Source organism: Cyprinodon variegatus, unplaced genomic scaffold, assembly GCF_000732505.1.
Source record: "Cyprinodon variegatus isolate N-32 unplaced genomic scaffold, C_variegatus-1.0 Scaffold999, whole genome shotgun sequence".
Lineage (NCBI taxonomy): Eukaryota > Metazoa > Chordata > Actinopteri > Cyprinodontiformes > Cyprinodontidae > Cyprinodon > Cyprinodon variegatus.
The window spans coordinates 176,810-188,326 of record NW_015151452.1 but is presented as its reverse complement, the minus strand read 5'-3'; the positions used below and the strand labels follow the sequence as shown (position 1 = coordinate 188,326).

The 11,517-nt window shown below is 42.1% G+C and overlaps 1 protein-coding gene across 1 annotated transcript in view; it reads left to right on the top strand.

Moving 5' to 3' along the window:
* Positions 1-11,162, top strand: part of LOC107100676 (TGF-beta receptor type-1-like) — a 35,185-nt gene extending 24,023 nt beyond the window's left edge. Inside the window, exons 5-9 of the mRNA XM_015399251.1 lie at positions 46-213; positions 346-502; positions 2,918-3,042; positions 3,143-3,273; positions 10,438-11,162. Coding sequence (XP_015254737.1) covers positions 46-213; positions 346-502; positions 2,918-3,042; positions 3,143-3,273; positions 10,438-10,563 — 707 coding nt within the window. The 3' untranslated portion in view covers positions 10,564-11,162. The remainder of the gene's footprint in view (positions 1-45; positions 214-345; positions 503-2,917; positions 3,043-3,142; positions 3,274-10,437) is intronic.
* Positions 11,163-11,517: the final 355 nt, after the last annotated feature.

Here is an 11,517-nt window from a genome sequence, read left to right as displayed (position 1 = left end):
GGAAATGGTCCATTCTGAGGTGTGCTTGTTTCTATGTTTGCTCAGATAACGGAACATGGACCCAGCTGTGGCTGGTCTCAGACTACCATGAACACGGCTCCCTGTTTGACTACCTGAACCGCTACACCGTCACCGTGGAGGGTATGATCAAGCTGTCGCTGTCCACTGCCAGCGGCCTGGCCCACCTCCATATGGAGATCGTAGGAACACAGGGTGAGCACGACGGTTCCAGCTTCAGCTGGCCCTCCTTTCAGAACAGTTTATTAATCAGGGAGATTCATTTCTGGGATGACTTCTAGCTGTTTGTCCAGTTTTATCATGTATGCATATAATCCCTATTCACAGGAAAGCCAGCTATTGCACACAGAGACCTAAAGTCCAAGAACATTCTGGTAAAGAAGAACGGGACCTGCTGCATCGCTGACTTGGGTCTGGCTGTTAGACACGACTCTGCCACTGATACCATCGACATTGCTCCGAACCACAGAGTCGGGACCAAAAGGTAAGGGTTACTCCGTCTCCTGGCAGTGCGATGCTCAGACTTCCTGCTCTGCTGGTTTCTCATATTCAGTTCTTCCGTTTCTGGAACAAAATGCAATTTTTCCCAGGTTTTAACCTCAGCTGTGGGATGCTGTGCAGCTGAAAGGATATTTGCTGATGTCTTTACATTTTTGGACACTTGTGTTATGATGCAGAAACGAAGCAAACAAGAGAAGTAGTTTTTTTCACATCTCAGAGCAGCTCATTACCAAGTGGTGTGCATGAGAGCGTTCAATGAATGCAGTTCACTGAATTCATCATAGTTTTAGTGAACGGTGAACTGAACGGATCAGTTTTGAAGTGATGAACGTGAACAAGAGTGACGTTCACTCTGAGAAGAATGAGCGACACACCGCTCACGTTCTCGTTCCATTGATAAGAAGACTTTTTCTTGAATAACATCAGGTTTTATGGCTCTTATTACGGCAAACATCCTGACAGACCTGCATGTCTACTGCTAGAACTAGTCTGCTCCATTCAGACTCATCTGCTGGGATTCCTGATGCCAGTTTAGCAGAGCGCTGGCAGAGTTTGATCAACAAAGAAAGACTGGGACAGAAAAAACTCATGTTTTTGTGCAAACTGTTTCCACGGGGACTTAACCCTTTATAGGGCAAGTTAGTGTTTTTGATGACTTGCATACCCCATCTTATTTTGGCATTTGATTGATTATAAATTACCTACTGAAAATTAAGTTAAAAAAAGTTTTAAAAAGTCTAGGAAAAAAAGCTAATTAAAAAGTTAAAAAGTAAAGTTAATAAGCCTAGTTTTATAAAGAAAAAAATGTAAGTGCCACTATCAGCCCTAATGCCTCTAAGGTTATGTTGTACCAAAAAATCTGTTTCTTTCACTCTGTGTTTTTCATGAATTTATTATAGAAGCACTTTTATTTTTCTTAATGTATTCGGGCAAGTTGGAGTTTGTTTTTACTTTGACATTCATTTTTTTCCCATCAGAATATCCATTTTTTTTTTATGTTACAAAGGTAATAAAGTCTTGTCCAAAGTTTCAAAGTATTTAATTGAGTGTGCTATAAAGGGTTAACAAAAAAGTTTGTGCGTCAGCCACGTTCACTTCACATTTAAAGCGACACATCGAGTTAAAGGATCGGAGCTATCTTGGGAAAAATCTGCTACTGAATGAGGAACGGAAGGAATGATTTTAGATCCAGAGGTTTTAGGCGGAACCTGAATGTTCCTGAAGTTACTGTGGCTAAATGAAGGCTTCACTGGACATCCAGTAAACCTGGACTGCATCCAGGATCTTCCACTTCTTTCTATATCTCATGATCACACATTGGAAGAGGGAATATGAGCTTCTATTGTGGACGATTACGGCCTACATTTTGACCTAAACAAACTTTTGTCATTTTGTATATATAAAGTGTATCAAAACGAAGTTATATTGCTTACAGCTTCCAAAAGGGAAATCATCATTAAACAGTATAGGAGAAAAGGAAACAACTGTTTAAAACAAAAAATAATGGGTCAAAATTCAGTATAACATTGAGTTGTATCTTATTTAAAAGGATAATAAAAGCTTCAGCCACATTGGTAGTGCAAATATGATGTTTTCAAGTGTCACGCAGAGTCCAGTTTAGAGTTTTATCAGTTCAAAAGCTGTGGCAGAATCTGCTGGACCTTCATCCAATGATTCAACGTCTTTTCCCAGAGGGCAGCAGGGAGAACAGTCCACGGTGGGGGGGTGGGGGGTCATTGATGTTATGTTGATTGATGTTACGGGCTCGGGACACGCAGCGCTTGGATGAAATGTGTCTCTTCCTTTTTCTCTCATATTGCATCGCTTTTTCAAACGACGAAGCCAACGTCATCTGCTTCACAGCTGATTTAATTGGTCTGCAGGTTAACAACATTCTTCATTTTTCGGATTACTTTTTATGTGGTGGAATAAATTTGTTCTGTGGCCTTTCGCCGCAATGGTTTTGTTGCACGTCTTACAAATTACTGAAACACCTGCTGTCTCCATATTTCGTTTCCTGGGTGCTGTATTGTGCGAGAAAATAATTCTGTTTGGAGGAGGGGTTGATGATGCCTTCAGAGTGTTTGGTAACAAAAATAAAACTCTCAAATCGATTTCAGTTTATTTCTATAGCGCAAATTCACAACACATATCATGTCAAAGCACTTTATAATTCAACCAGATCATAGAGTCACATCGATTCAAACTTTTCTATCTGAGGAAAACCAGATGATTGCATCGACTCGTTAACTCAAAGGCAATCCCTCAAGATACATCGGGTATATTCGATATATCGCCAATGAAAAATTTGGACCTGCTAAAATAAATACTGTGACATCACATGTTTGATTATAAAGTGCAGCTTGGTTTGATGTGACTCCATGTTGTCCCCTATCAGGTATATGGCTCCAGAGGTGCTGGACGACTCCATAAACATGAAGCACTTTGAGTCGTTTAAGAGAGCTGACATCTACGCCATGGGCCTGGTCTTCTGGGAGATCGCCAGCCGCTGCTCTGTGGGGGGTGAGAACAGTTGGACTTCAGTTTTGTTTGGGTCTTCAGATGCAGAAGTGAACTACTATGATTATTCTGACCTCATTGTTTTCTGTGTTTTTCCCGTCAGGCATCCATGAGGACTACCAGCTGCCCTACTATGACCTGGTGCAGTCAGATCCATCAGTTGAGGAGATGAGGAAGGTGGTCTGTGAGCAGAAACTTCGCCCAAATATTCCCAACCGCTGGCAAAGCTGCGAGGTAGGACAGCATGCTGTATCTGAGTGATAACTCACATTGGATCCAGATCTAAGGCCGGCACTGAGGCCAAGCTTTTTGGTTAAGGTGTTATGCAGGATAAAAGCTATTATAAAAATAACATCTGCTCTGGTCCTGCTCATTCCACCATGATTGTCTGAATGCTGCCAGATGACGTAAAACATTGTGGTTGCCTAGACAATGATAACATCCTACAGCGTCCGTGTGCTGAGTCAGAAGCATCTTTAATGTTGGCGTGTCGTGACAGATGACCTGATCAATAACAAAACTGAAAAAAAATCTGTTTATGGGGAACAACGTAACTGCAAGACCATATAAGAACCAGAATTTCTAGGCGCAGCCAAGGTGTTGAGGGGATCCGATTTGGTGGCCTTAGCATAGTGTCTCTGTTACTTGCAGATGATGTGGTTCTGTTGGCTTCATCAGGGCGTGATCTAAAGCTCTCATTGGAGCGGTTTGCAGCCGAGTGTGAAGCGGCCGGGATGAGGATCAGTGCTTCCAAATCTGAGACCATGGTGTTCAGCTGGAAAAGGGTAAAGTGCCTTCTCTGGGCTGGGGAGGATGTACTGCCCCTAGTGACTAGTTTTAGTATCTTGGGGTCTTGGAAGATGGAGCGGGAGGTCGATAGGCAGATTGGTGCGGCGTCTGCTGTGAAGCATGTACTGTACAGGTCTATTGTGGTGAAGAGAGAGCTGAGTCAAAAAGCAAAGCTCTTGATTTACCGCTTTATCTACGTTCCTACTCTCATCTATGGTCAAGAGCTTTGGGTCATGACCGAAAGAACGAGATCCCGGATACAAGCGGCTGAAATGAGTTTTCTCCGTAGTGTGTCTGGGCTCTCCCTTAGAGACAGGGTGAGGAGCTCAGTCATTAGGGGAGGACTCAGAGTAGAGCTGCTGCTTCTCCACATCGAGAGGAGCCAGCTGAGGTGGCTCAGGCATGTGATTAGCATGGCTCCTGGACGTCTTCCTGGTGAGGCACGTCCCACTGGGAGGACACCCAGGGGGGAGAGCCAGGACATGCTGGAGGGACTATGTTTCTCAGCAGGCCTGGGAGCACCTTGGGATTCCCCCGGAGGAGCTGGCCCAAGTGGCTGGAGAGAAGGACGTCTGGGCTTCCTACTGAAGCTGCTACCCCCTGCGACCTGACCCCGGATAAGAAGAAGAACATAGATGGATGGATGGACATGCTTTTTTCTTTTCTATTTTAATTGAGTATTTAAGTTAATTAAGTTAGCTATTAAAAAAAAAGAGAAGACAAAAAACCCTGGAAACAAAACACCTAACAGACAGAAAAGAAACAAAAAGTAGCAGCGTGTTGGCGAAGATTCTCAGTCATCCAGGTCATAGTCACTTTGTTAGCCTGAAATACCCCATACCTGTCTATGTCTCTGAAACCTGTCTTTCAGAGACATAGACAGGTATGGGGCAATGCAGGCTAACAAAGAAGCCATATGATCCCCCATTCCACAGGTTTGGGCCTGATCATCTGTTTCATTTTGCATGTTTTCTAAACAAAAACAAGGCTTTGTTTGGCTGCTGTATAAAAGCTGGAACTCTATGCTATTTCTGACATTTCTGCTATACATCTACAGCCTCTTTCCCTCTGAAGATCAGGTGTTAACCGGTTTTTTTCAAACATGGTCAAAAAAAGCTGATCTAACTCCTTGCTGGCAGCTGCATGGCCTCTGTCATCCACGCCATAGCTGTTGTCTGGTCACCACTGATGTCACCAGTGCAAAAGAAATCAGGAAAGTAAACAATGGAGAGCAACATGGAAGGAAGCCAGGGCATAGTCAGTGTGCCTTATTGTTTCTCTCTATCTGTCTGAATCCCTCTCTCCAGAGCTGCTCCGTGTTTCTTCAATCTAAACAGAGTTGGTTCTTCTTGTTGGACGTTTGGATGCTGCGTTGAATGTTATCACGTAATTTAGACGGTCAACCCAGTGTTTTATCAGCTCAGCTCAGCATACCATGTCAGGCCAGCATACCCTTAGTAATACGTATTAAAAAAGAGTGTCTCCTGCCTCCACTCTCCTTACAGCCAATCACACTCTTTTATTTCCTGATTTAGTCGGGTTTTTGTCGTTGTTTTGTACAACAACAAAAAAACTAGTGTTTAGTAGACTTCACTAGGTCCAATACACACATTAACTTTAAAAAAAAAACATTGCAAGTCGTTTTGATGAAGATTTCATTAAAGAATGATCATGATTTTTCCACAGAGAATTAAATGTTTAGAAGATTCTACAACCCAGTTGACAGGATAGGAGATTAATTTGTTTTAGTTTGTTTAATATGAGAAACATATCCCACCGGGATCATTTTATTTTTATTTATTTATTTTTTACAGTACATGAAGAACTGCTGAAATTATTTTCAGATTACACATAAATAGATAAATTAATTACCAGGGGGGAAACTTTGGGTTAGGATTGGTGCAATCTAAAGCCATTCAATGGGACAGATAACCGCTAATAATGATCATGTGCGCATGCGTGTTACTGCTGGCCTGACGTGGTACGCTGAGCCGACAGAAGACGGGCCCTGGTGTTCCCGCAGCATGCTGATCAGACTATGGGCGATTTTAATGGGGGTCACTTGCCGATCCATCTTCTAACTGCAGAGTTGGGTAGAAAAGCTTGGATTTACTCTGCATCAGTGAGCGTTTCCCACTGCCACTAAAACCCGGTTTGTTCCCGGGTTCAAACGGGTTTTTCAGCCAGTGGGAAACGGATATGGGAGAAACACCGGACTGATCACCGAACTGCAGCCCAGCTGATGCCTCCCTTCTTTGCGTCTCAGCTATACAAGACCAGGCTACTGCTGTTTGATCAGCCATTACAGCCACTGTTTGAATGAAAGGATGGACCACCAAGATGGTCAAGATGTTTTTTCTAATTTTCAATGATTCTCATTAATTCCTGAAGATTGATCCATAACACCAAAGGTTGGTTTAAAAAAACAAACAAACAATGCAATTGTTTTAACAATCAGATAAGGGGTTTGGCTCCTACAGCCGCCATTAACGAGCTTTAATTTTTAGAATTCCTGTTGAATGTTAATATTATACCAGCATCAATTTTGCTGCGTTTTAGTTCCAGCAGCTGTTTCTGAAGCGCATCAGAAGCTCATGAGGCGCTGCTGCTGCAGGACCTTTGCTGCACCTTGATGCGCGTCAACCATTGGCTTTGCATTTAAACCAGCTGCCTCTGCTGCTTGCAGTCTGAACGTAGCATTAGTCTAAATTTGGCCACAGGAACAAAGCATTTTTGCTGCTGGAGAGGATAAAACCGGGGCGGGGGGGTTAGATCCTTATCTGAAAGAGTTCAGGAAGCGTCTGCAGCCCAGGAGGGATATTAGGTCTCCTCATCAGTGTCATTGCCGCAGCCTGTCTCTAGCAGACCAGACGATATGAGACGCATGGACCTTACTCTGTGTTTCTGGGGGAATTATCCCGCTGAACAGCCTGAAATGAAATGGCTTTCTAAAACGTTTCAGCTGAACAAGGAGCTCAGGTCATGATTTATCCTGACGAAGGATTCGCTTTCTGTTAGCGGATGTTTAGTGTCTTTATCTCATTAGCCTCTAGCAGTGCAGTCGCCCCTCATCCTGTTCACTGTGATTCCTATCTCCCCCATAAGCACCAAGCGTTCTTTTCTTCCAGACTGGATCTGTTTAGAATTTTCCTTTTGCAGGTAAACAGGAACTCCAGATAAAGTTGAAAACAAAACAACTGGAATTAAGTTTTTGTAGTTTTTTTTTCTTTATAATTTTTTATGTGGTTCCTATTCTTCAGAAAAGGTGTGGATATCCTAACAGGGCGGTTCCAGGAAACCTGATTACCTCAAACACAACATCTGTGATGCATTTCAGACCCAAAAGCTGTCATCTGCTCTGCTTAGGCACTAAAGGCTGATTTATACTCAGACCAGGTCCTGTGTCACAATTAAGCCCCCCCCTCTCACCTCTCCTAAATTGTAGGTGTACACAGACAGGAGGCCTCTGATTGGTGAAATCTACATCCCCTCTACACTATGCGTATTTACCGGCTTGTTTTGTTTGTATGACCGCCATTGTGGAAAACGACTCGTGAAGACCAGCTAGCAGAGCGAGGTGCGCGAGAACGCTGGGACCCTTTTCCCACCTGGATCCCCGCTCTTTTTGGCCCTCATGTCCCTCCTTTGTCGCAAAAACTTGCCCCCACTTCCTCACCTCCTCGGCCGTAACTAGACCCACAGCTAGTTCTTGATTGTCCTTCTTGCGTTTTGGTGTGGAATAACATAGCGCAGACCACGCTTCAATACTGAGCATAAATCAAAAATGCCTGCATCAAGCTCACTGCGATCCACTGCTACAGGAGGACAACTAGCCCTTAAACGCAACATGAGCAGGATGCTGGAGGAAGGAAGGTCCAGTCGTCTAAACTAGAGGAAGTGAAGAACTTCTCCACAGACCTGCGGCTCCACGCAGGAGATCCTCAGGAAAACCCTCAGCTGTGCACCTCGAGGGGAAAATGACCTATCCTTTCCATTGGCTTTGGAAATGTGTGCTGTTCTCTGATTGGCTGATTGAAACGAGAATGTGCAGAGAACTAGATGGTTACCGGGATCAGATAACATCTGAGCCCATCACTTTATTTTAAAGCAACAAACCAGAAAATCTACCTGACAGCAAATGAAAACAGAAATGCAAACATTTCTATTTCTGTTTTTAATGTGTCACATAGAAATCTAGTTGTCGAGTCAACTTTTGTTCTGCGGAGCAAATTGGCAGCTTTTTAAAATTTGCTGGGTTTTGTGTTTTTGCAGTTGCAGCTTTTTCTATTTTCTGTCATTTGTGTTTTTTATAAGGCAGTAAAGCTCTGCGTGGAGGCGTGTGGGTGTTGTGCCTGTTTGCTTTTTCCAGCTAATGGATAGAAGTGTCTGCTGTATTAATAATGGCTGTAGGAAGCAGACAGGAGAAAAAAGGCACAGACAGTGACGCATCAATACCAGCTGCTGTTTATAGACTGGAGGTTATCGGTTTGAAAGCTGAACAGAAGGTTAGGATCTTTGGACTAGAGTTTGTTATATAGATAACAAATCGAACAAACAAGTAAAATAATAAAAAATATGGAAATGCAGAACTTGCTTTATTTAATTCAATTCAGTTTATTTCTATAGCGCCAATTCACAACACATGTCATCTCAAGGCACTTTATAGTTCACCAGATCATCCAGTCAGATTGATTCAAAGTTTTCTATCTAAGGAAAACCAGTTGATTGCATCGACTCATTGACTCTTCAGCAATCCCTCACACTAAGCATGCTTGTAGCGACAGTGGAGAGGAAAAACTCCCTTTTAACAGGAAGAAACCTCCAGCAGAACCAGGCTCAGTGTGAGCGGCCCTCTGCTGAGGCCGACTGGGGTTCAAGGAAAAAGAAGCATAGATACAAAAAGCAGCTGTCAACCAGCTCCACAGGCGGCCCCGTCCAGGAAACACACAGCCAGGCAGACGAGCTCCGAGCCAGCTCCCATGTCAGAGGATGAAGAGAGCACATCCAGTTAGTCATAGTCAGAGAAACAGGACTACACTGAAAAACAGGTCGATCTCCAACATCTAGAAACAAAGGTGTTGATGGCAGCAGCACAGCTGATATTTCTCTCCAGGATGGAGTCACAGCTAAACAGGAACAGACCTTTTTAACCCAAAGTTCACTAAAAGAGTATTTTTATCCTTAAAATAAGATAATTAGATATTATGCCCTTGAAATGAGAGTCTTCAGTCTTTTTTTCCTATGCTTTGTTGGGCTGCTCTATAAGCCTGGAACTCAATGCTATTCCAGACATTCTGAATTGAAAAAAGGTTCCTGGATGAAAAGCGAAACATCTTCAAACTTTCAAAACAAAGTTGTTGTTTTGAAGGATAAACCTGGATGACTGATAATCTTCACCAGCATTCAGTCAGATTAAAGACTCTTGTTTTTAATCTGAGGAAGAAAAGCTGATTGGATTGGGTGCTTGGCTCTCCAGTTTGCTAAATATTACATAAACTTGGTTTAATCTCACTAAAACATTTTGATCAGGATACATCTTAAATATTAAGATGTATAGCAATTGTTTGTATCGCTTCATTTTGGATTCATTTAGGTACAGTTTTGCCTTTCGGGAAAAAGGTTGATGATCAAAGCCATACAAGTTTAAAAACAATCCACTGGACTTTGTTTCAAAGTTTGAAGACAGTTCTCATCCAGGAAGCTTTTTCAATTCAAAATAGCGTTGAGTTTCAGGCCTAATGCAGTAGACCAACAAAGCCTTGTTCTGTAGGTCTGGTTCTGTCTCTGTTTAACGCACTAAATGTCTACAGGATATAAGTTATGCCTCTAACTATGCAGCTTCAGCCTGCCTTGGTTAGCTGTTATCTGACCGGCTGGAAAGGGTTAAACATCAGCCTGTTCAACTGAAGATAGTTTGTTGATGTTTGGTCGTTTTTCTGGACATTTTTGGTCAATGCTGGGATTTCTTTTGTGTGGTGAATTTGCTGATTTTTGCTGAATTTGGTGATTTTTCAGAGATTGGAGGATTATTTTGTGTAGTTGGTGATTTTAACTTTTTTGATGATTTGTTTTGTGAATTTGGTGATTTTTGGTGATTGTTTTTTTATTGGTTTATTTGTTGATTTTTGTTAAAGAATTTGAGGATTTTTCCAGAATTGATTGATTTTGGTGATTTTTGTTGTGTTAAGTACCCTGCTGTCACCTTTAGTAGTTTTCATATGACTCCATAGAAGCTGCCATCATCACAAGCCGTGTTTCCATTAGAAATGTTTGCAGAACTTTGTTGATTTTCCAGTAATGTCCAAAAAAAAAACAAAAAACACACACACACAATTTCACAAAAAAAAAATATTTTTTTATATTGGATCATAAATGCAATCATGCTGTTGTCTCTTGGTGTGTAGCCAAACAGTATTGATTCTGTTCATGGTTTATTTTCATTCCCATCACACCTGGATTTCTCTGTTTTTTTTTAAACAATTGAGATTTTTTCTGTTGTATCTGTTTGGCTGGAAACCTTTAAGCTCTGGGTTATTGTTTTGTTTCTTGTCAGGCTGCAGATTTCTCTGAAGAAGGAAACTGATGCGTTTGTCTTGCTCTTGTTTGCAGGCTTTGCGGGTGATGGCTAAGATCATGAGGGAGTGTTGGTACGCCAACGGCGCCGCCCGACTCACCGCTCTGCGGATCAAGAAGACATTGTCTCAGCTCAGCCAACAGGAGGGAATCAAGATGTAGTCCAGATGCAAACATCTGACTGGCATCACATCATCTGTGTCATCATGAGTATCCATCCCATCTTCTTCTTCTGACGGGAAGTTAAAGACATTTCCTGTTTCATGGTTTCCTTCCACTGACTGAGGAATGTGATGTCTGGATGGATAGATATGATGGAGGACACTCGTGCCTGAAGGGGATGATGGAGGTGTTACAGGAAACCTCTGGTCACTCATCTCTCTGTTTATTTAACGTCATCATCATCATCATCATCATCGCCGCTCTCTTTCCATTAAAGCTCGTGCTCACACTCTGACCCTGAGCAGAACCTCTCTTCAGCAGGGCTGCAAGCCGAGATCTTTTCTCAGTCCAAATCTGTTGCTTAGGGAAACGGCAGCAGCGTTGAATGTTCGATCTTAGCTTATAAAACCTTCACTGAATTTTGAGCAGTCAGTAACCTGTGAGGAGGGGGACAGAAACACTATAAACTACTGATAAGACCAAAAAATCTGTTTGAATTTGGGCTTCATTTCAGATTCCCGAAAAATCAGATGTTTTTTTTTTTAGGTGATTTAAGCTAATAAATCCCCCTATTGTCAGTGTAGAAATGCATCCGCCAGCAACATCCTTCTAGTTTGACTGAAAGTTAAAGAATTTCCTAAAACATTTGGCTATTAAAAGGAAAATTTTTTTGTTTTACTTTATGTTGGAAAGAAAAAATGTTTCTTTGAAAGAGCCTCACCTGTTTCCTGAATTTGTTACATTCTAAGAGAAAAGTGAGTCCATCTGTAAGAATCCGATTCAGAGGTCTTCTATGTGGGCCACCTAGTGGGATATAAAAGTACTGCAGGCAGAGTAATATGTAAGCAATATTAAATGTAGAAAATACATTTGAATGTTGCCTTTACACGGGTACTGAAAGTTTGTATGACTTTATTATTATTTTAAACTTTATTTACCTCTAAATTTTACAGA